Genomic DNA, 27,874 nt, shown 5'->3' with positions numbered 1-27,874 from the left:
CACTCCCTCATCCACTGATCTGAACTTGGAGATTGCCCTAGCACTTCTCTCAATTCTGCAGTTTGGTTTGTAGTTTCCCCTCATCTTGCAACTATGTAAACTTCATCATATATATTTTATATCCTTCATAAATTATCAAAAAAATTCTAGAACAATGATGTACACATTTCTATTTTGAAGCACTATTACATATTAATTATTTTAAAAAGTCTTTTCATTACGAGTTTTGGGGTGAACAGAGAGAAGAGCTGCCTGTACTTTATCTCTCCGCCAACCAATTCCACTTCTGTTACCACATCTTTTCTTCCTCCAAACTCTGAGGTTGGTAAGTTTGAGGGCCAATGACAGATGAGGAAACTGAGGCCCAGATGTAAAGCTACTTAACCCTGGTGGGGCGTGCTTGCACCGGCACCAGAACCTGGTGCCTTGGCCTTCAATCCTCTACTTCTACCTCCCTACAGGGTCTGAACAGAGGCTCCTGGAGGAGCACGCTTGTCTCTCTCATTGATTCCCAAAGCAGTTGAGCCAGCAAGGTCTTAGAACCTGTGGATCCAACCGCCTCATTTATAGGTGAGGGAATGTACAACGTTAGGGAGTGTGTCTTGTCCAGGGTCACACAGACACTTAGTGATGGAGCCAAGATGCAAGTCAAAGTCTCCTGACTTCCAGCCAGAGCTCTCTTCCTCGTAGGCCAGCCTACTAAATGTCACCCCGGAATGTGGCACTGCCACAGGGCTCAGCAAAGGAAAAGGTACAATTTCAAAAGTCCCACCTTGAAGTGGAGAGCTCTGCCTGTTGCCCAAGTCCCCCTTTCTTACTTCCTTGCACTTGCAGACCAAGATCAGTGGAGCCCGGGGATGCCAAGATTTATCCCAGCTGCAACTCAGGACAACTTCCGAGTGCAGGGCAAGGGCTTGGCTGGATGTGAAATCAATAGTCTATATCGCTAGTCAGCACACGGAGAGCGGGGCCAGGAGGAACACAGCTGGGGCGCTGACAGATGTGTGTTTTCATTAGCAGGGGGATGAAAGGGAGATAATGAGCAGGAGAGGATGGATGAGGGAGAGACACACTGAGGGAGAGCAGAGACAGAGAGAGACAGATACAGACAGGAGTAGAGACAGAAGACAGAAGACGGTAGTCCATACAGCAGGGTCTCTAATGGAAAAGACTACAGGAGCCCGGCTGGGACATGGGGTGGGTGGAAGCAATAGGGAAGAATTGGGTTGGAGGCCAGACTAGACAGAGCATGTCCCACCTAAAGGCCTGACACTCCGTTTCGTTTTGCTGTTTTTCAGTTTTGTTGGGTTTTATCCCCATGACAGAGGACAGGATTTGGACAGCTGACCACCAGCTTGGTTCCTGACACGGACTGAGTGGCAGCTGGGGCTCTATGAGGAGGAGAGGTACAGGGAGCCATGGTCAACCTCACGACTCAGACTCAAACCTCGGCTTTCCCACTCTCAAGCTGTGTGACCTTGGACCAACTCCTTAGCATCTCTGTGACTCAGATTCCCCATCTATAAATAGGGATGCTATTTACCGCATTAGGCTGCCGTGAGGCTTAGGTGAGCTAATATATGTAAAATGCTTAGAACAGAGACTGGAAGGTGTAAATTAAAAGCTGTTTAAGCAAAACAAAGAGGGACTGTGGAACATGGGAAGGAGAGAAAAAGAAATTGGTTGAAAGGGGCCAGCAAGGGAGGAATGTCACAGGAGAGGAAGGGATGTGAGCTGAGGGAACAGAAAGGATGAGAGGAGTGTGATGAACTAGGAGTCAGAGACCTGAGTTCTAATCCTGATTCTGTCAATGCTGGCTGCCCCCAGAAGAGTCTACTCCGCTCTGAGATTCAATTTCCTCATTGGGTTTAAATAATGAAAAACAGGAAAAGAAAAAAGGTGGCTGTATTATAAGAACTCTAAGACATCTTCTGATTTTCACATTCCTTAATGGATAGAGAGGAGCATGTATATGCAAATTAAGGGAGAATCAGTCCTTGTCCCAAGCATCTTCCGGGTACCAGATGCTAAAACAGGCACTATCTTGTTAAAAATTCACATAAATCCTGTGACAGATCATTCCCATTTTTAGTAAAGGAAACCATGTCTCAGAGATTAAGTGCATCATCCTGGTTCACAAAGCTCTAAAAAGGAAGATCCGGTATTTGTTGTCTCAATCCTGACAGCCAGCCTGTGAAGCCCAGAGAGGGCTCCCTCCATGCCAAGTGCACTTGCTGCAGTTCTGAATCTCCGACGGCAGAGGGAGTGCGCACCCTGCTCAAAGTGGAAAAACTCCCTCAGCTTCTCTCATCTGGGCTGCGTAATCTTGACAATTCTGAAATCTTGGTGTTGGCATGCATATTTAATGTGGGAGGGGGCGTGTGGTGTGTTTCTTTCGCTGGGTACTTGTTTCGTAAAAGTTTGAACCATAAAGGTTCACCAAATGAATGAGTGGCTGTAACTCGGTGCACCCAGCACCCACTGGATATTCAACAAAGACTCGTCACAGTAAGACCTGGGGGGCATCTCTGCCAACCCTTCTAGAACAAAGTGCATTGAGGGTGATGACTTACTGATGACTCATCGTAAGGCAGCGTCGGTGTCTGCAGGATGGATCATGGTTTCAGTCCCTTCAAAACTCCCACTCCCTTTTGTTAAACATTTAGGGAGAACCTACCAGGTGCCAAGTCCTGTATTTGCTTTCACAACTAATTTAACTGGATCCTCAGAGCCACTTCCTGAGACAGGTAGTAGTACCTCTAAGTGTTAGATAAGTACACAGAGGTCTGAGAGGTTAAGCGTGTGTAACATCCCAGGGCTCATAGAGGCAGAGCCAGGGTGAGAATCCGGTTTTTCAAATTCTAAAGCCAGTGCTCTTACCATCTTACTAGGGCTGCTGTGCCCAGAGCTTCACTATTCCCAAGCCAGGGCAGGATCCCTGAAAAATCCTCCTTGGGGCCTCAGGAGCTTGACTGTCCCCTCCAGCCAAGGTTATCCTGGGGGCACAGCTATCCAGACAGAGCTGGGGCCACTGCACCCAACTTTTAGCCCCTTAGTGAGTGGACTCCTCTCTTCACGACTAGATTCACCTTAGAATTTGATGATTGTCCCAAGCCCAGTAGTCCTTGGATAGCTCATTCAGGCTTACTGCCCCTCAGTCACAAGGACATCCTTATGCCAGTGGAGCCTCCACATCTCACTGTGCCTGCAGAAGTATCTTCTGGAAAATGCCTAAAGCAAGGGCCATCCCACATTACAGAGAACACCCTGCCATGTTCTGTTGCATGGTGGCCTCGGTGATGGATGGGTGGCTTCTCTCTCTGGCCCAGCTCCATGCTGGGTGAGGCCTGGCATCTGGACAGGGCTGTCTCAAGGGGAGATGGAAACTTCTTTCTTGCTGATATAAGAAATCAGAGAGGTTAATGAGAAAATAGACTGTTTTAAGTACCCATGAGATATAAGAACTGGAAAGGAGCCTGAGGGATCATGCACTCCAGGCTTCTTGTTTGATAGATGGGAAAATGGAGGTGCAGAGAAGGGACCAGCTCTCCTCAGAGTCATCCAGAAAGTTAGCAAGGGAGGCCGAAATCATACCCAAAGCTGAGCTAGCAGAGCCCCGGCTCATGCTTCCCTCTCTCTCTCTGCATCTTTCTCTTTCTCTGTCTCTCTCTGCCTCCCCACCCCAATATATATGGCACATGCTGCCCAGCACTGTTCTAAGCATTTTACAATTACATTGGAGGGACTTGAAAGTGGCATTGGAATAACTGAGGATTCACGCACATCGTGGTCTATGCCACAACGATGTTACCTGGTGCAGCCTGGAGAGACTGAGGCTGGCGGACACATTTGCTGAACTTCCTCTCCTGGACCTCACCTGGAGGTGGCCTCTACTTCCTGACCTTCCCTGCAAGGTGGCGCGTGAAGGGGGCAGGACTGTGGCCACTCTGAAGAGACAGTTCATGGGAACATCGATTGCTCTACGTTTCTGGTGGCACTTCACATGTGCCTCGGTGGGAAAAGGTCAGACTGGGAATGAAGAGTCTCTAGCACTTGCTCTCCTTATAACAGGCCACATAGCATCAGGTGGGCCATGGCATTGCCTCGGGACTAAGTTTTCCCATCTGTACAATAGGACATATCCCCGCCGTTCTCTATACTCCCTTCTAGATCTGATAATTGAGAATTTTTATAGGAATGCAGCATTTCTTGGCTGGACAAAAGTTTTAACTCAAGACTCCAAAAACTTACTGGAAAATCAGTCCAACACTCCATGGGAAAAGGCTATTGCTTCAAAACAAGATTTTGTCAAGAACAAAGAATTGAGTGTGTACAGACTGAATTTCTCCCAAAACACAGGTAGGGAAAGGAAATGAGTGTTTGTGGACGTGTTGGTGATGTGCTGGACACTTTGATTTGTTATCTTATCCAACCTTCCAACAAGCTTTGGGGAAGATATTAATATTTCCATTCTGTAGATGAGGAAACTGAGGATCTCATAGATTGAGTGGTTGTCCTGGCTCCTAAGTGGCAAAGCTGCTCTCACCAGGTCCATGAAGAGTCCTCAGCTCTGTACTTCAGTCTTCAATGAAACCCTGGAAATCCAAACTCACCCTTTCTCAGAAGCTCAGCTTAAGCCACTGCAACCAGGAAGCTTAGAAGACCATCTTTCGGATGGTGCTTTCCAGCTCCAGGCCCCCAGAACCTTCTGTCTGTGACGTTTCCTAACTAACATGACATGGTCCATGCAGCTTCTTGTTCACCATTTCATCCACTCTTGTGGCTTCGTCTGAGCCTGAGTGCTAAGATGCATCTTCTAAATCCATCCTACGCATCTCTCCAAAAGTCCAAGTCCATACACGTGTTGGTGAAGGCCTTCTGCAGTCTGAGTTCCATCTTGGTTTCTGCATCTTTCATCAGCCATGTCCAGTGCCACACCAATGTGTCAATGGATGAGGACTGGCAATGCACTTTGTGTCAGGTACCACTTCAGGGAGTGAGGACCCAGAGATGCATAAGGTGTGAGCACTGTGCTCAAGGTGCTAGGGGTCTACAGGCGTGTGTGTGGGTGACCGACAAATGTGACACAAATAACCAATCAGGATGAAACTACAGGGGTCCTGGGGCATAGAAGTGGAAGCTCTGGGACAGGCTGGGGGACCAGGAAGACTTCCGAGCAATGGACTCCTGAGTATAGAGTTGAAGTCTTCACTAACTATTGGTGGGTGGATGGGTGGGTGGGTATGTGACTGAAGGAATGAAGGGGTGAATAAGTGAATGGAGGAATCAATTTAACTTTTCACATGTTCCCAGTCAGCCTGTAGGCTTCTTAAGGGCAAACATTATGTTTTCACTTTTTTGGGTCCTTTACAGCACGTTAAAAAAAATTAAGCACTTAAAACACAGCTTTTGATTTGGGGAGGATTTCTTCCATAGTCTTTCATGAGGCAGAAGACACTTCAGTGCTGGCAGCTGCCTCCGGAAACCCCAGGCATCGCGTGTAGGTAGATGGCAGGCACTGAGGCTGGGCACAGGCTCCTCGCCGGCTTCTGGCTCCATCCAGGTCTCAGTTGAGATTTTACAAGGCAACAAACTGAAGCCCAACAAGGAGAAGGTTTTTTGGGTTTTTTTAATTTCCTTTTTCACACTTCAGATCAGTGCTGTGTGACTTGAACCCACATCTCTTGGACCCCATGGAGTTTGTTGGAACACTAACCCCATATGAAGCAAAGTGAAGCTGTCCATGAGCGAGAACACCCCAGACCCCTGATGTGACCTTCATGAGCTCCTGCCTACGGGTCCTCCATGCCCCTTACTGCAGACCTGGAAGCCATAGCCTTGACCCCTCTGTTTGGTGAGACCCCTTCCCAGGTGATCAAGCTTTTGGGTTTCTGCCCGCTGCAGAGCTATATTAGTATTGGACTTGTATCTGATGCCCAAGGTCCTGGGGTCCTGGGGGTCTGTGTCCTCTCCAAATATAGCCATCTTGTCTTTACATGACCTGGCTGTGTCCAAACTACTGTGCCTTGTTTGGTTCCCACATCTTCGATTCACCAGTTATCCTTCTTATAAGAGATCTGGTCTTAGGAAAGATTTTATTTTTATTTTAGAAAGTGTTCATCTATTATCCACTAATTTCTTTAGCAAACACCTATCGAGGGCCATCCATGCTCCAGGTTCTGCACTGAGCACTGTGCACCTCATACACCCATGCACTGAGTCGACTCTGTAAATGTCTTGCCCACTGAACTCTTGGAACCTTAAAGGCAGGGCCTATGCCTCAGTCCTCACTGGACCTGCCACCTTCCGTGGATCTGACCTGCAGCAGGCACTCAGTAAGGGCCCGAGGGAGACTGAACATTCCGAGGCCTGTTTTGAACCCAGGTCAGAGCACAGGCTTGGGTCTCTGACCACGCCCTCAGGTGATGGCCAGGGTGAAATCCTCATGCCTGGGACTTCAGCTGGAATCACTGCTGAGCCTGCCACGCGCTTTGGACACTGAGCCTCAGCTTCTCTCTCGCTGTTCTACAGCCCAGCCCTACTGCCTGGTCAGTTCCTCAAACCCCGCCTGCTTCCACCCAGGGGCTTCAAATCAGACCCTTATTCCCTCACGCACCAAAGCCGCCCTTCAAGCCATATCACCCTGTGCCTGAATCCTCAGTTATTCCAAATGCCACTTTCACGTCCCCACATTGTAAAGGAAAGGAGCAGAAAGCCACAGAGAGGGGCTCTACTGGTAAACAAATACATGGAACCATCTTAAAACTTCCCCAAAGAATCAAATCTTAATGACCATGGGGTAAGGGATTTTGCTTTTTAAGTTACAATAATTAAAATTTAATATACACACAACCAGAAATCATGCTTTGGACACTGAAGTGGGCACCATGCTAGCCCCTGCCTCCCTTTATTCTAAGGAACCTTCTGGAAAGCAACATGGTAATGTGCTTCCAGAGCCACACACAGGTTCATTTTCTTTGACCAGTAATCTCCCTTCTGGGAGAGCAGTGTAAGGAAATAATCCTAAATTTAAAAAATAAATAAATAAAGCTATAGGTTTAAAAACATTCACCAAAGCATTATTTTTAATCTTGAAAAACTGAAAACAACCCTAAATGATCAGTAACAGGGGAATGGGCACACAAATCATGGTTTATTCACAAAATGGAATATTGTGCAGCTGTTTACAATACGTCACAAAAACTGTAGAGTATATGGGAAAAAATACCATACTCAGGAATAACAAACAAGACAGGTTGTGAAACTGAATGTATTATGTGCGACTATGTAAAAAGAAATTGGATGTATAAGAATAAGTCCTACAGAATATGTGCCGCTATAGTTGTAGCAGCATGGCGGGATTTTAGGCTATTTTTCACTATTTTCTAAACATACTGAAATAATATTAAATTACTTAATAATTTAAAAGTTTATTATGAAACCAGAGGAACATGAACCATTGGAAAATAGGATGGGGTAGACTGAAAAAAGGTCTGGAACACAGCTTAGCACAGGAGGGCCGAGCTCCAGCTCCTGATCTGAAGGACCCTAAGAACGGGCCTGGGGGGAGATTCCTGAGAATTCGGCGTCAGCTCCTGTTGGGGAGGTAGAAGTGGGATTCGCAGGTTGTTCCCACCCCGCTGGACCCCGAGCATTCTATGGCATTGGCACGTATGGAAGGACTTGGTCCGAGGGCATCTTGTCGTGACCCGGTGGCATAGTCATGAAGGAAGGGACAACCTTAGCCCTCCTCAGTATGTCAGCCACCATGGCAGTCTGCATTAAGAGACTCAGCTTTGGTCAGTTCACAAGGTTTGGTGAATGAGTTAAATGTGGGTCACCAATGTCACAACTGTCACGACGCACCCTCCCTTTTGTTTGAGAGTCAGGGTAACTGAGCAACAGAGAAGTTATGTAACTTGCCAAGTGAGATGTGAGGCCATGGCAGCAACCAGGCCTTTTTGAGTCCCAATCCTGGGCTCTCTCAAAACTGGCTCTGGCCTGGAAACCCTACACTCTGTGAGGGGACAGCAGTCCCTGCAGGGACCGAGCCCACGGCCAGCCTGGCCCAGAACTTAGGTTTAGGGTGGGAAACTAACGCACTGTCTGCACCAGCCCTTGCCTGCCACAGGCACACATGCACAAGCATGCACACACATTCACTGTACACACACACACGTGCACACACATATGCATATGCACAAGTGCACACACACACACACACACACACACGAACCCACAAGCAAGCACAGAGTGGGCGGTCCCAGGCGCCCTTTTCCCCTTTTCTATGGAAAGCTGCATTGATTGATTGAAGCCGACTGCAAATACCTTTTCTCCTAGGGCTCCCTTTTCACCTCGTTCTCCTTGGAGACCCTGTGGGGAGAGAGGAAGATAAGTAACATCTCAGTCCAGCTTCTCTGTTCTTACCCTCTGAGGGCCCATGCACAGACTGCCTGGGATGGTGGTGAGAAGCCTGTCTCCCGTGAAGTCTTGCTCCACACAGCGGCCTATGCCCCTCCCTTGGGCCCAGGTAGCCAAGCTAGTCCCCTGCCAGGGTAAGTGAGCTCCAGGGGCTGGTCCCCTGGCCTGGGTTATCCAGATCCTCCCATCTACATATCTGAACACACCGTGGCCCCTGAGATCATCTGGCCAAGGGCAGGAATGTGGCTTTGGAGTCAGTCCCCACTGCCACCTGGAGCCTGTGATTCCATAGTGATCATAGAATCCAGGGACAGCCCCCAACATCGAGCCTGAGACTCTGGGCCCCTTTAAGCCACATCCCTCTACCTCTGCAGGGAGAGGGCCATTGCCCTGTCCGGCATCCACAAGACCTTCCTCAGGAGCAGCACCCAGATCCTGTGCTAAGAACTCTGTCCCCTCTGTGAGCAGACTTGACGGAAATGTCAGCCAAGATGCGGGATTCTCTGACCACAGGGTCTAAAACACAATCACTGCCCCCCCCGCCCACTGTGGCTCTCCATTCTCTTCACCACACTTTACACTTCTCGCAGCACTCAGCCCCATATGACACACTTTCTGCCTCGCCCAAGTAGGATGTTAGCCCCATGAGGGCAGCGCCTTCTTTCCTTCAATACTGTATCCCCAGAGTCCAGAACAGTGCCTGTCACTTGATATTCACAGACACCTATTGAATGAATACATGATTCAATGAATGACTGCATCAACTACTTGGTTAGCACAAGAATCTTGTAGAAGTTTTGCCTGAAGGCTAGGTCCCACACTAAAGTGCGGAAGATTTGAACAGCACGTGTGTCTGCTCTTCTCAGATGTGTAGGAAGTGCAGTGAGATGCTGGGACCTCCAGCACCAGCTGATGAAAGCATGGCTTCTCTCCAGGCAGGGCTTGCAGGCCAAGCCAACAGCTCGGTGCATGGCCCTGCCGGAGAGGGTGAATATGTCCTGTGTCACTCTGTGAACTCCCTGTGTGGCACCCTCTCTCTCCTCTCCTTTCCTGGAGAAGAGACCATTGGACGTTCTATGGAAAAGATGTTAAAGAAAGCAGAGACTGCCCAGGCCCGCTTGCTGAGTCCAGGAATACTACACACATCTTTGGTGCCTGGAGAAGAGGCACAGGGCCAGAGCCACAGGATGCTGTCCCAGAGGGCAGAGGGTCTGCAGACCACTCAGGCCCTTTTAATCCCATCTGAATATTTTGGCCAGAAACACAGAGATCAGAGGTCTTGAATGCCCCTGAGGCAATGCAGACTGCCTTGTTCGAAAATGACCTTTTACACTGCCTCTTTCAGTAGGAGACAATCTCAAATCTTTCTTAATGAGAACCAAGAATAAGGTTAGACACCCAAGAGGCCACCTTGCTCCTTATAACTGTATCTACTTGTTCATCACTTTATCCATGGAGCACATGGTCATTGGACATCCATCATGTGTCCAGCAGTGTTCCAGGCCTGGGAATTAATAAAGACTCCACCTCCTCCTGAGTAGTGGATGGACAGCTTGATAAAAACGGCTTCTTTAAGTCATGTGTCAGAAACACTTGGGCTGCTGGGTAAAAATGCAGATTCCTATATTCCATGCAAACCTGCTGCTTCCTTGTCTGGGAATGGGGTCCTGGGAGTGTGCATTCACACTTGTTCTCCAGGAGATTCCTAAGTACCAGAGTGTTTAAGCATTTCTGGTCTAAGGAGAGAGACCAACACTCCATTGTCATCAACACGTGCAAGGCAGTGGGTCCTGTGTGTAGATGCAGGAGGGGGACTTATCAGAAAGCCTGGGTCCCACTCCCTGGGGAAGGGAACAGAGCCCCTTCCAGACAAGTGCCTTTACTTACAGGAGCTCCAACGTGTCCAGGAGGTCCAGGAAGTCCAGCTGGTCCTTGGGATCCCTGTAGAAGAGCGTTGACAAGGAAGGTTTGGGAATGGAAAGAAAAGGCAGGAGCAAAGGCAACACGAAGACAATAACACATTTGGGGATGAGGTCCACTGCCTCTCACCCACCACACTCTGCCATGCTGCTCGCACAAGGTCTCGCCAAGGGACTCCCTCCACCTCCGCTGCCTCTCTGCTATTTAGAGCTCATGCCATACCCTGCCAAGTAGAGCCATGATTCATACCCAGAACCCCTCAACTTCAAGGAACAGCCATAGTGTGTTGTCTCTGAGCTATAATGAGGCCAGTGCAACAGTTCCCATTTGCACCCATTTGCACGTGTCCTGTGGCCTTCCCATGATCTGGATAGGGTGTGTGCGCAGCTTCTGATCAATGTGGCTGACTCCTGCAGCTCATCATTCCCACTTTGCCACGGGGCCAGGACAGCCTGGACAAGTCCCAACAAAGCCCAACAGATGTCTGCAGATCCCAGAGCCCCTCTGCCACTCGCACCATGAATTGCTACAGCTTTTAAGCAACTAATTTGGCAATATCTATTAACATCTATCAAAATTAAAATATGCGTTTCCTCAGATAAAAATATCCCAGTTTTTGCAATCTATCCTACTAAAATTAAAATACAGTACATAACGAGAAACACACACACACACACATGCACACACACATATGCATTTATTGCTTCACTGATTTTAGTGAAAAACAAATAAAATTAGAAACAACCTTCAGGGCCATAAATAGGGAAAAGGTTATATAAATTAGGATGCATCCATATGATGGAATAACATGCATTGCTAACAGAATAGGTGGTATCTATCTGTATTGGTGTGGAAAGATGTCTTTGCTTGCTAAATGAAAAATATAAATGGCAGAGTATGATATGATTCATTTTTTGGTAAGAATTTAGGAACAATCATGTATGTATGGATATCCACAAACAAGTGTGCATGCAGTTCTATGAGAAGGGTCAGTAGGGAACCCATCAGTGCATCTCTACACCTACAGCAACTGGTTTTGCATCAAGATTTGTCCATTGGGAACCTCGGAGGAACACAGCTCAAAGTAACACTTACCCTCATGCCCACCTCTCCGGGCAGCCCTGGCTCTCCTGGTTCTCCTGGCTCCCCCTGCACACACAAAACAGCAAGTGGTCATAACCCAGCGGAACACGGGCCCCGGCACATGGGGTCCAAAGCCTCAGGGGGCATCCATTCCTGGAACTCAAACTCATCACAGAAATGACATAACCACCAGCATCCAGAGGCCCAGGATCCCTCAGAGACCCCTTCTATAAGTAAAGGGCTGATCTTGACTGCGAGTGTTATCATCTCAACCCCACTAGATCCCTCCACTGGAGGTCAACAAAACTGAATTCCAACAGAACAGCAGAGAAAGCTTAGCGACTGGAGTGATGATGAAGGCCTTCCTCATTGAGAAGGTCTAGAGATTGGTGGAACTCCCCTTTCCTAGTCTCTGCCCCAGAACTCCTTCCTGGTGCGCCGAAGGCTGTGCACTTAGAGGCGCTCACAGTAAAGGCTCCGACTCCCAGGCATGCTCATGTGCGGCTGAAAACCTGAAAATTGCGATTTCCCTTTGGGTTCTTGTTGGAGAAGAGTTTTATTTCTTTTTCCCTGGAGCAGACTGACCTGCCTGAGAGGAGGTCACTTTTTTTCTGGGTTTCTGGAGTGTTCCAACTCAGAGGCAGAGGAATGCAGAGGTGGAGTTGGGGTGCCAACAAGAAGGAGGCTGGCTGGCCACGCACTGTACGCGGTGCTGCTTGGGTCCCACCCCGACTCCTCTAGCTACAAACAGGGCTTGGGTGAATCCTTCACCTTGGACCTCGACCTGGCTTAAGTCTGGGCATTGGGGACAAAACCTCCTGTGCAGAACCGCTTGCCAGCTAAGTGAGAAACTGGCTTCCAAGGGTACGCAGGGGATGCTCGGTGGCAACAGCTGCTGCTGGCGTTGCTGTAACTATTGGGCTGACCTCCAGGGACCTGGGAAGATCCTGGTACAAATGAGCCCCAGATCAAGCCTGGCCCTGGAAAAGGCCAGCCACTCAAGGACACAGGGCTCTGACCAGGCAGTCCCTGGCCCAGCGCTGCCTAGTGGTAAGGGCGGTGGGAACAAACATACCCGCATGCCTTTGCTGCCGTCTCTCCCAGGGGGACCAGGCGGGCCCAGGGAACCCTAGGATGAGAGAAAGAGAGTAGCAATTAGTGTAGGGTGAGGACAACGCTAGCGACAGGCTCTCAGAATGCTGGCACAGCGGAGAAGTAGAGAAACCAAGACTCGGCTATTCAGAAGGTGGTCCACCAAGATGCAGCCTGGGAGCCATCTGGGAGACGGTAAGAAATGCAGATTCTCAGGCTTCACTCGAGACCTGCTGCATCAGGGTTCACATTTTAACAAGACCCCCAGGTAGTCTGTATGCACCTGACAGTGTGAGCTAGAAGCCCTGGCCACGCCCCTCCCCTAACTCGCAGTGTGACCCCTCTTCACTCCGGGATCAGTGTCACACATGTAAAGCAGAGCGCTGGGCTGGAGCAGGTCCTCACCCTGGGCTGATGGACAATGGGCTGGATGACTCTTTGCTGGGGGGCTGCCCTGGGCTTTGGAGGATGTCCAGCAGCATTCCTAGACGCCAGCAGCGCTCCCCAGTTGTGACGACCAAAAATGTCTCTAGATATTGCCAAATGGCCCCTGGGAGGCAAGATCGCCCCCAGTTGAGAACCACGGGGCTAGGACAGGTATGTTTTTAAGCTGGGGTAAACTCCGTTCTAATGAATCACACACAGAGGCATGTGACATGCATACTCACGGAGAAGCTGTGGGGCGGGGGGGGGGGACCCGGGCCAGGCTACTTATCTCCCTTTCTCCCCCATACACATCTTGGAGAGGGATTTGGGGGACAATTTAAAAACAGGGACCCCCAGAATCTCTAAGCTCCCATCCAGCTCCCACATCTGCTGATTCAAATCAAAGGATTCACCAGAACCTTCAGCTCAGCCTCCCCCTCACCATCAGTTTTCCTTGTGATACTGAACAAATCAATGACACTTTCTGGGTTTTCCATCTGTGAAACGAGGATGTTGGACATTCAATGAAACAGTGAATTGATGAATGTCTAGGTAATATTTAGAAAACACTATGTGCTGGATCCTGTAGTATGTCTTGTACATATATCATCCTATTTAGTCCCCATAATAACCCCATGAAATAAGTCCTATCTTTGTCTCAAAGGCAGACATTATGTATTTATAGTTTTCATCTATAGATTAAGATGCATGTATGTATGTATATATGTACACATCCATATATACTTCTAAAATATCTATGAAGTGCCTTCTATGGCCTCAATATTCTGTCTAATATAAGTCAGTGTGATATTGAAGGTAAAAACAGACAGACAGATGGACAGATATCTCTGGCCCTGGCATCAGACAGACGTGAGTCTGCGCCCCTGCTCTGCACCTTCTGAGCCATCCCTGAAGGCTCAGTGTGTCACTCGCCTCCTGTCTAAGTGTGGAGGATTACACCAGCAAGGATGAGGCGAGGTTTGGGAACGAAGCCCACACGCTCTGCTGTAGGGATATTATTGGGCCTCCTGGTGCAGCCTCTCCTCTGGCACACTGTAATCACAGCCACCCTGCCTGTGATGATTAGATTGAATCACACTGCGCCAGGCACACCCATGGCCAGGAAAATGATGCCTTTACCATGTGTGACGTGCAAAATAAGCTGCCTGGAATGGTCACCAGGATGCCCACTCTTGCTCTCACCTAGCAATTTAACGGTGGAGATAGGGCAACTGTGCTCACACAAAACACTGATTTGCCAGTAAGTGGTGTTTGTTCCTTAGTCTCAGGGCCAGGAGAGTCCAGTCCTGGAGACTGAAGGTTTGAGTTAATGTGGGTGGAAACTTCCAGAGGGGACGTCTCCAGGAAAGGCAGCCTGGTGAGCAGGGAGTCATGCACTTGGCAAGCTGAATGCCAGCTCCTGCAACCCTCGCCTAGAGGGGGGCTGGGCCACTTTGGGCAAATTACTTAATCTCTTGAAGTCTCAGTTCCACACTCAGTAAAACGGGAACAATCACAGCTAAGTATGAAATGTCTCTGTGGTGCTTCGTATAACATTTCCAAAGTTGCTCTCGATGATACCAGCTTGATTTGTAATTAACGTGTGATGAGGGTGGGGGAAGGCTGGGGGCTCTTTGGTCAAATAGGTTTGTGAAATACAGTGTTAAACCGTGTTGAACCGGTCCCTTCACAGTAAGCTTTCTTGAAGCTTACTGCTCTTGTTGATGGTGGATCTCCACAGTGTCCTCACCTCCCCAACCTTCCCATGGGCCTGGGAGGGGAATGCAGCGGCTCAGCACACACAGGGAGATGGAGCTCTGCTTCTCTGCACCTCATCAGGGCAAAACTGAGTCCTTTAAACACGTGTGTTGAGGTGACCAGGCTGCCATAGGCAGAGGTTCAAAAGTGCTAGAAAAGAGAGTCAACCTTATTTATGGAGTAAGAAGAGGAAAGACTGAGACAGTCCCCGAAGCAAGTGCTGCTTTGGTGGGATTTTTGGAGGAGAAACCTTCTCCCTGGTCTTCAGGTACCTTTGGCTGTCCTTGGCTGGAAACAAGGGGCAGGGGAGCAGTTTGGGGATGTTTCACAGGAGGAAGGGTTGTTCATTGATAGGGGCGCAGGGTTTCCTGCAGTGCCGTTTCCTTGGGACAGTGGGAGTCGATGGGGTGCTTTTTGGGGTCAAACTGTCATCACCATCCTTACGAAGTAAGGGCCACTGTGACTGGTGACTTCTCATCCCCCATTTACACATCAGCACAAGGGGGATGAATCCCCTGCCCACCCCCCTGTCTAATCTGAAACCCAACCGTCCAGAGTTTGAAGAGGTTGCCAGTACAGATGGAAGTTATTTCTGCCGTACCAAATGCTGACTGAACACCAATTGCCATTGTTTTCGTTAGCACTAATAATGGCAGAACTAACAGTAATATTAAAGTGATATTAATAATAATATAATATTAAAGTGATATTAAAGATGCTGCTGCTGTCAGTCAACCTTGACTGTATATTTACGACGTGCCAAGTATTATGAGGACTTTATATTCATCAGTGCATTTAACTCGTCCCCACAACAATTCTGTAAAAGATATGCAAGTATTATCTACATTTCATAGTTTACGAAATGGAAGCACACAGATTCAATAATTTGCCCCAAGTTACAGCATTCGTACATGGAGAGCTGGACTCTGGGCCCTAGAGTCTGCTGCACACACAACAGTTCACTGGACTCTCAGCAGTCCCATGAGTAAGTGTCTTCACTTTACGTGGAGCACACGGGCACAGGGGGACAGTGCCCTTCTCATGGCCACCTAGTGGTCTATGTGGCCAGGCGAGGCAGGTTGGGGCGGCTAATGCCTGAGCACCCAGCTCTGGTCTCCCCACAGGGATCGTGTTTTTCTCCCGTAGCCTCAGCAGCCCCACCTCCCTGGGAAATATTGGAGCTCCTTCAACTGCCCCACAGGAGGCAAGAGCTCTGTATCAGGCCAGGATGCTGGGGGCCAGGAATAGGGTCGCACAGCTGTCCAGATGCCCTGTCTGTCTCTAAGGCCCATGTTTTATTCCCTGCTACATCTTGCGCTGATCTGAGCAAATGGCATGAGCATTTCCAGATGGCAGGGACACCACCCCACTTAGCTCTGCTTCTCTACAACTCTAGGGCTGAATTCAAGATTTCCCCAAATGCAGAAAATCACAGAATAAGGACTTCCTCTGAGGAAATGCCCTCGATGGTGCTTCCCTCTGGAATCAGGCCTATTGGAGTGACTTGGTGCAGAGCTCACCCCAGGTGTTGGTTACCCAGTTAGGTCGGCGGGTCCTTGAAAGGCCAGTCTGTCTTCTGGCTGCTGCAGGTGGAGGAGTCCTGCAGCTGAAGGCAGGGGAGAGGATGTCTTGTCAGGAATAAAGGGGAGGGCAGAAGGTGTTGGAGCTCCCAGGACCATCTAATAAAGGGAGCCAGGGAGCAGACCAGAGACAATGCCCGAGGGAACTCTGGAGAGTTCCGGAACCTTCCCTCTGCCCACAGTTGTCACATTTCCAGCCTTGTGGCATTTTCCAATAGATGCCTAACAAGTATCTGCATGAATCTGCCTCATTCACAGGGTGGAAGCTCTGCAAGGTGGGGAATCACCTCTATGTCACCAGTGGCCGCTGGGCACGGGGCCCTACAAGTCCTCCGTGTCCTTCAATCCCTTCCTGAGCCCCATGGGCTTGAAAGGGGAGACAACGGGGAGACTCTTCTACTTTAAAATTAGCCCCTGGGGTATGAAACCCCCAGGAACAATGTGAATAGCAGGGTGTTGTGGAAAGACAATGGTCTCAAGAACCAGCAAGTCGCAGCTTCAAATCCTACCTCCATCACTTAGTACTAATGGCCTTGGCCAAGTTAGTGAAATGCTCTGAGTCTCAGTCTTCATCCATAAATAGGGATCATGAACCTAGCTTCAGGATTTGTGCTTCCCAAGGACATGGACAGTCTGGCAAACTGGTTTTAGATGACTGATGTTGTAGACCCAGCCACTTCAGCTGTGTTATGGGGGTGGCCTACCCTTGCTTCATATTCTAAGAAACCAACTAGAGGCATCTTTAGAGGTGAATATTTTCTTTGTCCGAGAGGGTAACATTTCTCTTTGAATCTTATTTTACATGGTTAGGATAACCAAGCTGGCACTGCAAAGAGATACATTCTCAGAAATGTCCACGTTCAAGTCATCATGAGATCCAGGCATTTCATTAGATGGGTTCCTGCTCTTATGAAAATTGTGTCCCCAAGAAAAAGTCAACCTGACCCAGATATTTCATGTTTTAGTGTCACCTAATCTTGACATCACAGAACACCACCATGTCCCTGTGACACACCTTCCAAAATCCTCCAGTTGGACTCACCATCAGCTTCCTGCAGTGGCTTTGAAAAGAGGAAGTTATAGCCTTAGGCTGCCCATTCACATCCCATTAGGAAAGTCACTAAGCCTCTCTGAGCTTCAGTTTCATCATTTGTAAAATAGAGGTTCATGCTGCTTTCAGATGGGAAAATGAATGTGGACATAATTTGTAGACTACAAAATGTTATTGAAATGCAGTTGTTTGTATTCTATTGAGAGCCAAGAACATTTTCTTAAGTCCACGGGTGGGTCAATGAAAGGAGTGGGGAGAAGACTGGAAGTTGCCCTGGCATTGGTAAGGTCAGGCAGAGGGAGATTTTCAAAGGGAATATGTGTACCTAAGGAGCCACAATAAGGTACAAAAAAAAAAAAAAGCGGGGGGGAAAGGAAGGAGAAGGGAGGGAAGAAAGAGAGAGAGAAAGAATAAGGGCAAGAGAAGAGGAGAGGAAATGAGAGGAGGGGGGAGAAGGAGAGGAGAAGAGAGAACCAGACTAGAGGGAAGAGGGTCTGGATTCGCAAATAGCCTCTGCCACCCATTGGTGGAGCAGAACAAGTGACTTCCCCTCCTGGGTCTCAGCTCCATCACATGTAAAAGGGGTCATGAAAGGAGTAATAGTATCTCTGGCTGGAGAAGGCTGGTAAGATGCCTTGGACCAACGCTTCACATATAGGGAAATTCAAAACAACCATCAAGTACTGTTATTTTGGGTAAACTACCCAAACCTCCATTCTTCACCTATAAACAGGATCACTCAGGTTAAGAGGATGACAATAGATAATGCAGGTGAAACACATTACAGAAGATAACCAGGGCCCAGGACGAGGGCCTTCCCTGTTCACAAGGCATCGAGGACTCAAAATCAGGGCCCTGACCCTAGGGCAGGCTCTGACCTCTCTGCCCCCTCCCCCTCTGCCTCTGTGATCTCATTGAGAGCCCCTGGGAGGGTAACACCTGGAAGGAAGTTACCTGCCCACGCCCACTTGTCAGAACGAGAGCCCAGGGAATTGTGTGGTTATCTCATTGGGCAAAATACAGAGAAAAGAGAAAACAGATAATTCCTCTGTTCTTTTGGTTAATTAACTATCAGGGCTTTTTTCTAAATGTTGACAAAGAGATTGCTTCATTGCGAGAGGTGCTATGCTAGTGTTCTTCTTCATCCATTTGGTAGGAGCTGGAGTAGGCCCTTTAGGTGGGGTGAGGAATGCTCTGGGTAGTGGTCCTCCAAATGTGGCTCCTGGATCAACAGCATAAGTTTCACCTGGGCCATGTTAGTAAGGCAGATTCTCGGGCCCCACCCAGACCTACTGAACCAGACACTCTTGGAGCAGGGTCCAGCACACTGGCTTAACAAGTGCTCCAGGGGATTTGGATGCTTGGTCAAGTTTGAGAACCACTTCTCAGCACTGATAAATGCAGGCTGTGGAGTCAGAAAACATGAGCTCAGTTCCTGGCTTGGCCACATAGACAGATAAAGTCACGTGCACCTGGTCACACTGTTAATAAGCTTGTAAAATGAGGACAACAATAGCTACCTCAAAACTAAATAGCATGTGCATGAGTCTTGGCAGACAGTAGTACTTATAAATACAGGTACCGTTATTAGTCTTAGATGCTCTGTGAATTATTTTGGATGAACAGAAGAAAGGAAAGGACACCTTCCACCTCTATGTCAGCCCACCTGGAACATGCTATCTAACAGTCTCCAGGCTTCCTGAGGCTTTGGGAGTTGCAGAAGTTCTCCTCAGGGGGAGGCAGGGAGCTCTGACATTTCGCAGCTGTCAGCCGACCCTGGGGGTAAGACCTCATTGATGCAGAGGACACAGAAGATGTCATTTGGAATATAAAGAGTGGAGCACCATGCTGGTGTAATGGTAATTATACTTAACATCTATGAGCACTTTTTACAAATATGTCATTTATTTTCATTAGCTCATGAATCCTTGTAGCAACTCTCTGAGGCAAGTACTATTATAGTTGCCAGTTTATAGATGAGGAAAGCAAGGGGTCCCGGGGTTGAGTAACCGCAAAATATTACACAGCTGCAAAGCAGCCAAGCAGGGTCTCAACCCAGCCAGTCTGTGTCTAGGGTCCACGCCTTCAACCTTCCCCAGCCCTCCCAGTCCAGCTGTCCAGCTGTCCAGCATTTACCCTTCCCATAAATGCTCTCACTCTCGTGTATGAAGCCGTTGGTCCTGTGACTGGTCCGTTAGACCTGACAAGTGCCTGAGTGTCAGACAGAGCTGGGGGAAAAGTGCAGACTTTCCTATTCCAGCTCTGCCTGGGGCTGTGCGATCTTGTGAACTCAAAACTTTCCCAGTGTGTCCTTCAGCACCATGGACAGGATCTACAGTACCTTTATATAGTCTCTCAGCATTTTGCCCCCCAACTTAAGAGGCTATTTGAGGGCATATAAGCAGATAAACTTATTTTACCCTAAACCTTTTAATTATTATAAAAATAGAAGGCACTCAACCACAGTTATCCAACTTGATAACCATGAATAATGCACATTAATGCACAGGCTAAGAATAGGAGATGGGGGTGCTGATAAGCCAGCCGCGAACAGAGAGAAAGGGACCCAGAGCTAGAGGCAAATGGCATAGATACATCTTAGAAGTTTCACACATAGAAACACACACAGACACTTTATATTTTATGACTCAGAGGCTCTACAATGTAGTCATTACATAAAATAAGTTGATTCCCAGGAGGGATATGGTTTTTGAGGGTCAATGATCCCCAGATATGAGCATCACTTTTGGGAGAGGGCAAAGAACTGGCATTGGCCAGTGCAGTGGTTATGAGTGGCGATCTAGAGCCAGAGAGACATAGCCTCAGCCTGCTCACGCACCAGCCCTGTGACCTTGGGCATCCTCCAAGACTCCTTAAGGTCCAGACTCCTTAAAGGGGCTGCAGGAGGCTGATACTCACAAAATGAACAGCTGGCACATATCAAGATGTCCATAAAAGGCTGATGTCATGATTCTTTCCACTACATGGTGCATTCTTTGAGACAAAGTCACTATACTGTTCCAGATAAAAATCACCAGATGTTGCCCATTGAATTCTGCATGGCTGCCATTGCTAATGACCCCACCCCACCCATTCAGAAAGAATCAGGGAAATAAAAGTGTGCCCATGACCCCTTGCTATGCCACATATTTCACTTATACCAGAAACTCCTGATGTGTAGAAGCATCTTATGGTTTCTGGAGACCTTTCTTGGTCACTGCCCTGGAAAGGAGGCACCAGGAAGAAAATCCATGTCCAGAAGAGCCCTCTCTTCATTCCCCACTCACCTCTGCAGTCCATTTCTACTTCCACAAAATCTTCTCAGCTCACAATTTCAAATAGAGCCTGCCTTTGAAAGACACTAAAGTAAGAACTAGCTCAGGCAGGAAAGACCCGTTCTTTTACACTGTGGATGGCACAAGCTGTGTCTGTCATGTTGGCATCAGAGGAGCGTCATTGTGAGAGCAGCTCTGGCTGTCTCCTGCAGTAGGACTCCAGGCACTGCTGTGGTTGCTTCATAGGAGGGGCCCTCGGCAAGCTCAGACCAGGAGCTAATCAGGATCAGCACTGAGTGGGAGCATCACTTCCAGCTACTACTGGCTCTGCCCAATTAGCCATGTGGCGGCCAGAATGTTTTTTTTCTAGACACTCTTCATCATCTCTTGAACCCCTCACCTTTACTCCCAGGTGCAGAAGGTTGAATTAATCATAGTCCAAAGCTCATGTCCCTCATTTTGCTGTCCCTCTCCAGTCCTCTAGCTCAGTGCCTGGCCCTAAATGGGTAGGTGCTATGATTCTGAACAAGCCAGAGCTTATTATAAACTATTTCATCTTCTTCCTACAGCTTCTTACCGTGAAAACATCAACGTGTGTGAGTGTGTTTTCCCAGGTCTCAGTGGCCTTTTCCACGTAGTGAGGATAATGGTGCCTTCCACCTGCACTCACTGGGAGGAATGACTAAGACAACGTCCATGGGAATATTCGGCTCTGTGCTTGACATCTGGAAGATTACTGGATCAGAAGCATCCCTAGGATTTCAACAAGTAGAGGGGAATGGTGGACTTGCAAGGGGGAGGAATCAATGACATGGAGGTAGAAATATCCAGAGAGTGCCCTGGGAAAGATGAACCCAGAATCGGCAGGAGACAAACATGAGGAAAGTTTGTTTGTTGGGCCCCTGTTTGGGGCCCCATCACAGCAGGCAGGAAGTGCACCCCAAAAACATAGGCCTTCATCTGCCAAGTAACACGGATTAGCAGAGCAGTGGTACGTAGGAAATGGTGAGACAAGAGCAGCATTTTAAAATCAAATGCAAATTCATGTGCACTTGCATGTTTCAAACGGGACAGTGGGTTTAAGTCAAAGGAAAGCATTTGGAGCTAGCCACTGCTGGCAGTCACTTTTTTGTAGCTGAAGCCAGCTGCCTTTCCTGAGAAGCTGGATGTTTCATGGTTCACAGTGATGTGGAGGAGTCTGTTTTGTCCAAGTTCAAGTCATCAGAGAACAGAAAGCCCCGGGCTCCTCAGGGGCCTGGTCTGGACTAAACATGTGCAGAATCTACTGTTCTCAGGCCTGGAGACCAGGCCACCTCAGCTGACTGCTGCGAACCTGGCTTCCTGACAACTCTCCTTAATTTCATCATGATGGTTTTGGACTCTCTTTCCCCAATTTTCCAACTGGCACCTTATTTGTTTAGCTTCATGGTGAACCGACCCACAAAAACCCTCCTACACACTGACTTCAGAACACCCAGGTGCTGCCCACAGCTCTGCATCCTCCTCAGGACATTCAGTTGAAGCTTCGAGAAGGCAGCATCCCAGGAAATTGGAACAGCCTCTGCTGTTTGTCTGGCTCAGATTCCTCTTTCACCACATTCGTCTCGTCAGGTTCATGGTCTCAGTAAAAATTGAAGAAAACAATAAAAGACAAGGAACTGGTGTTTGCATGACCTAAAAGTCTGTCTGCTACTGAGTCAACCAGCCTGATAAAATTCAGCTGAGTTCTTCATATGTGCTTGCCTATTTTTTCTGGTGCACCATACTGTGAAATCTGACCACAAAATCCACATGAAGTTTTATTTATTGCCATGTGGATTTCTGTGAAAATGCTTAAGAAAGGACTTTTTGGTTGTTGTTTTTGTTTTTTTTGCCCTCTACCAAATACTGGGTACTGAGTTGCTGACCCAAGCATGGCTTTATGGGACACTTCGCCCCCATATCATCCCCTGTGGATCCCAAGGGCCCTCACTATCTATAGGTGTGATCCAGACTAGATGAGGAGCTGAAAGCTCCCCCCCACTCTGTCCTCTGTTACCCTCCACTCCAGGGAAACTGAGTCACCCCAGCACCCAGCCCTGTCCCACCTCCACGTCCTGGTTTAGGCCAGGCCCTGCTTGAAGGCCTCCTTCTACGTCCTGACCCAACTCTAATTGTAATACTAACACTAACTGTTCTTCATGAAGAAAACAAAGAACCCTGTCAGGAAATGCATTGCTTCCTGCCTCTGAGCAGGTGGAGACGCTGGCTTAGCTGAGCCTTGCCTCCGCTCAGCAATGTCACTTACAAGGGTCCATTTTGGGCCTGACTTCACCATACTTGAACCGGCTCACCTCATGGTAGCAAATGGCTGCAGGGACTTCAAGGCTCTCAGCCTCACAGCCTCAGGCCCAGGGGAGAAGAACATCTGTCTCCAGACTTCTAAGCAAAAATACTGAATTCACTTGGTTTGAATTAACTTAGATAATGTGCCTGAGTTGATCATTGTGCTCAGGGAATCCACTGGGTGGATGGCTTAGACCTGGCTCTTGCTAATGCTTTCTGAAGTCATGATTTACAGGTGTCCTGCTATGTTCTTTCCATGCATACAGTCACTGAACACTCACACCAACCTTACCAGAGCGTATTGTTGTTGCTATTATCTTCAGTGGACAGGTGCGGAAACTGAGGCACTGGGAATTGTAATGACCTCCTGAGGGTTAGGACAGGGGCAGCACTGGGTTCCCAAAGCCTGACCTTCAGCCACTACCATGTTCTGCCATCTGGACCCACCAGCCATCACATAATTCAGTATTCAACAAATTCCCCCCGCTGGGAGAAAGGACGCTTCCCTCCAAAATCACATTGCTTTTGGATTTCATGCAAAATATAGTTTAAAGGGATTTTCATTATATTAAGATCTAGTCTTTGGTTAAATGCTACCAATATTTTAGCACCATGAAGAGCAATTAACAAGACATATAAAATATCCCAAATCCTACTACTCCAATGTGTCGGCAATTTTGACATCTTTTCGTGTGTGAGGATGTATGGCTTCCTAGTCTGCCGTTTCTTTTGCACCATGTTGCACGCACACCTCCATATTATAAGGTCTTCCTAATCCTCACTTACATCTACCTGGTTGAGGTAATGCAATTTTCCATTAGATGGATCCCATTTTTTGTGAAGTTGTAGTCGTTAAGAGTACTTATAAAGAACAATGTCAGCTCGGGGTCATTTCATTTCTGTATTTGGTTTTCCCTTCATATGAATTGTGGTTGTGATGATTGTCTAGAAATTGGTTTCATTTTCTAAGCACCCCCCGAGCAGCACATCGAGTAGCCTAGGAAAGCCTCAAATACTTTGCTGATGTGACCGTTGTCCGTTCCTCCCTCCCAAGCACCCTGTGGCCCCGCCAGGGTCTCCTGACAGTGTTGTCACCCTCTGTGTGTGTAACAGCATGAAGGGTAGAGATGGTACAGCCTGACTGGCTTAAGGACCAGTAAGAAGAACCACACTCTTAAAAGACGACCGCGTGACTGGAATTGTCACGCTTGTCTCCTCCGCTGTATTGGTGAACGAGCCCCTGGAGGGGCCCACTCAGGTTTAGACTCTGCAAACCCACCACTCTCTCCCACATCCTGGGTTCTGGAATGCTATCAATTGAAAAGACACATATGTCACTTGTTTATAAACTTTAGAGTAGCCTCTAGCAGACAAAGGAAAGGAATAAAGACACGGGACAGATTTTTATGTGCACCTACCAAGTACCACGGACTAAGCCAGTAATTTCACAGACATTATCAACCTCCTATAATCTCCCAGCAGCCCTAGGGGTAGGCACCAACAGCCCCACTTTACAGATGAGGAAGCTGAGGCTCAGAGAGACACTTAGCAAAGATCACACAGCCACTGCAGAGCTGGGATCCAAACCAGGTCTGCCCAGCTCCCCAAACCTGCTTTCTTTCCATCACCTGAACCCACGTTTGAGCACAAAACCAAGGCTCCTCTAACCTCCCTCTTCCCAGATGAAGATTTCTAAGGAAAAGAGGACAACCCCAGAACGGCAGAGATGTCCCCACCATCAATCACATAGGTAGGAGGCCTGCAGAGGAAAACTGGAGCCAACGCTCTGGCTTCCAGACACCAGAGGGCGCCGTGGGTCCAGGAAGGAGGGACCACGCAGCAGCTCCGTGGGGTTCCTCCCCTGAAGGCTCTGGTCCCCCAGAGCAGAAAGACCCTCAGGATGCAGAAAAAGGAAGCTCACTGGACACTGCACATTTTGGCCTTGTTTTTATTTCTAAATCTTTTCTACCCGTGGGGCTCATGGTCCAGTTGATTCTGCAGACCACATCTCCATGCAATATGGGCTGAGACGTGGCCCAGCCAAAGAAAACCTTACATCAATGTCCTCACTGTGCCTATTAATTTTCTCAACATGGAAGAACCAAGGGCAGGAGGGGCACGGAGGTCATCACTCCCTTCCTGCTCTCCCTGACCCCCTGAATTGCTCCAAACCAGCCCAGAGCAGTGGCTAAACCCCTCATCATCATCACCACCAAGACAGCATTGAAAATTATGACAGAAGAACAAGAACAGCAGCATCACAGTTATTGAGCGTCGCTGTTCCAGGTGATGTGTCACACCCTTGTTGTATAGTTTCTCCTTTAATCCTCCCAGCAACCCCATATGTAGGAACCATTATGATCCCCTCTCCTCTCTTTCACAGAAAAGGAGACCGAGGCTCAGAGTAGCCCAAGGACAGGCACACAGTTAACATGAGGTGGAGCCAGAATTTGAAGCTGGGTCTGCTCGACTGCAGAGTCCATTCCTCCACTGAGTCAAGCTGGCCCTTGGTCCTGGATGACAGAGGTCTGCCTTCCACTCATCCATTCACCCATTGACAAACATTTACTTAATGCCAGCTGTCTCCCAAACCCTTTGAAGGAGGATCCATCCCTCCCTTTCTCTCCTGCAACGCCAACACCTGGGCATCCCCTAAAATGCTGCTTCCCCCTTTTACTTTGGCCTGATTTCATGTAGACTAAAACATTGAGGGAGATTTACCCCAAGAACCTTGTGGTGAACATGGGGTGGAACAGGAACTAGAGAGGAGACTAGCTTCTAAAATGAAGGGCAGAGGCAGCCCAGGAGCATGGTACCACACAACGGAGGATGCTGAGGAGAGGCAGTGTCGGCCTGGGAGAGTCAGGAGGACAAGTTCTCCAGCAGTTTTCAGCTGAATGACCTTGGGCCAGTCACTCACCTTCTCTGAGCCTCACTTTCCTCAGCTGCTGGGAAGGGGGTAATTCAGTCAGCCCTCCAGCTTCCCTTCATCTTAGTAATAACCTGTGATCATGTTTCCTAGCTATCTTACTAACTGTGTGACCTTGGGCAGGTCACTTGACCTCTAAGCTATGTTCTCCTCATCTGTGAAATGGGCATAGCAGCACCTTCCCTGAGTGTTGTTTTAATGATGAGACATAAAGTACGGGACACACCTTGCATGGCACCTGGCCCTTGTAGAGGCCAATGCATATTGTCACAGTGGTTAACGACAACACCAAAAATACAAAAAAAAAAAAAAATAGGCAGAATCAGAGTAATAAGCTTCCTAGACCTATCAGGCTCCAGTCCATCCAACCCACTGGTACTCTGCAATTGCTTCGGAGAGAATATTCAAGCAAAGAAGCCACTTTGTTAAGCCCTGTCCCAGTGCATTAGTTACAGTGGCCTTTTCCCCGCTGTGGACTCTATTGATCGCTTGACCCTCCCTGGCCCCCTCATCCTTCTAGGGGAAGCAGAGACTCCAAGTTATGGAACAGAACCCCAGGGGCTCAGGCTGGGGTGGGCTGATCCCTGAATCTCAGAGCTGCTGCCTGCAAGGGCCTTTATGCATCATCGCCTCCCATCACCTCATTTTTACAGATGAGGAAGCAGAAGCCCAGAGAGGGAGGTGACTCACCCCGAATCATACAGCTAATATGCGGCAGAATCTAGACTCAGACTTTGCTAAAAATGCCCAACTGCAGGAGAACGTCACCGGAGGACAGAGCCGGAAGTGCCAGAGTTTGTTCAGCTGCCCGTCTCTCCCGCCAGCACTGAATATGTGAGAAGTCTCCCCGGCTGCAACTGTGACCTGGCAGCTTCCAGTCCTGAATGTGGTGCTGCAGGCAGGGCCTCGGGGCAGCAGGGAGGTGCCTCCTGGGGAGGCAGGAGAATAAGGCTGCTTGTCCTGAGCTCAACCAGAAGGGACGAGGCAGAGATGCGCCTGTTGCTCATGGGAGAAAGGTGGCCTGTCCGTTACTGCCTGGCGACACCAACACATGAGATGGACAACACGTCAGTCAGAGGACAGGCTGGTCCAGGAGTTGCATGTTGGTGTTGTCCAGCATCACCAAGACCCAGTGCCCTGACTTCAAGGGCTCCGGCAGCGCCAGTCCTGACAACGACCGAGGAACGTCTGGGTGTCCTGTTAATGCCCTGTGCTCTGGCTCTGTGCCCACAGGAACTGAGCAGGCCTGCAGCTATAGAAGCAGCTGCTGAATCTGACCACCTAATTTCCAGGCGCTGTGCTTTTAAACCACACGGAACCATGGAAGGTGGCCGCCGTCAGCCCGCCTTTCAGGTGTCAGGAGACCCAGACTCAAAACTGACGGCACAGATGATGAGTGGCAGAGTCCACTGAACCGGGGCTGCCTGCAGCAAAGCTCACATTACGCTGTGTGTCACGCTGCCTCTCTAGCTGCTTTGTATTCTTGTGGGGTAGCTATTGTGTGTGTGTGTGTGTGCCTGTGCTTTTAATAGGGGTAAAAGCAAAGAGGAGTTCCCTGTGGAATAAATGAAGACATCAAGATACAAGGGAGAATATAAATACTCTTACAACTTTGTTACCCACAGACAGCTAGTAGTTAATGATGGGGGTTTGCCCTCAGAATATCTCTCTCTGCCCTCTATCTCTGTCTCTGTCTCTCTCTGTCTCTGTCTCTTTCTCTCTCTCTCACACACACATATGCAAACACACACACACACACACAACTGGGGTCATATTGTATACATATTTTGCAACGTGTTTTAAAAATTAACAAAATATTATCTTCATTTTCTAAGTCACTAACTATTTTTCTAAATGTGATTTTGTATTTCTGGATGCCATTGTATTATTTAGCTGTACACTGGCTTATTTTATCCTTTGCCCACTATACAGCATGATGATTGTTTCTGGTCTTGCTTATAAATTACACCGAATGAAACCTGTGGGTATGTACTTGTGCGTATCCTTGACTTAT

General features: G+C 48.5%; 1 protein-coding gene across 2 annotated transcripts in view; it reads right to left on the bottom strand.

Moving 5' to 3' along the window:
* COL22A1 (collagen type XXII alpha 1 chain) overlaps window positions 1-27,874 on the bottom strand; it is a 263,198-nt gene that overhangs the window by 160,630 nt on the left and 74,694 nt on the right. The window contains exons 12-15 of one of the 2 annotated variants that reach the window (XM_004431045.3): window positions 12,500-12,553; window positions 11,437-11,490; window positions 10,309-10,362; window positions 8,329-8,373 (exon numbers count right to left, since the gene is read on the bottom strand). In XM_004431045.3, coding sequence (XP_004431102.2) covers window positions 8,329-8,373; window positions 10,309-10,362; window positions 11,437-11,490; window positions 12,500-12,553 — 207 coding nt within the window. The remainder of the gene's footprint in view (window positions 1-8,328; window positions 8,374-10,308; window positions 10,363-11,436; window positions 11,491-12,499; window positions 12,554-27,874) is intronic. The other variant, XM_087447112.1, reaches the window with a different exon arrangement.

Source organism: Ceratotherium simum, chromosome 23 (genome assembly GCF_057802395.1).
Source record: "Ceratotherium simum simum isolate JZ-2026a chromosome 23, ASM5780239v1, whole genome shotgun sequence".
Classification (NCBI taxonomy): Eukaryota; Metazoa; Chordata; class Mammalia; order Perissodactyla; family Rhinocerotidae; genus Ceratotherium; species Ceratotherium simum.
Note: the sequence above shows the minus strand (reverse complement) of the source record. Positions and strands in the feature narration are given on the sequence as shown.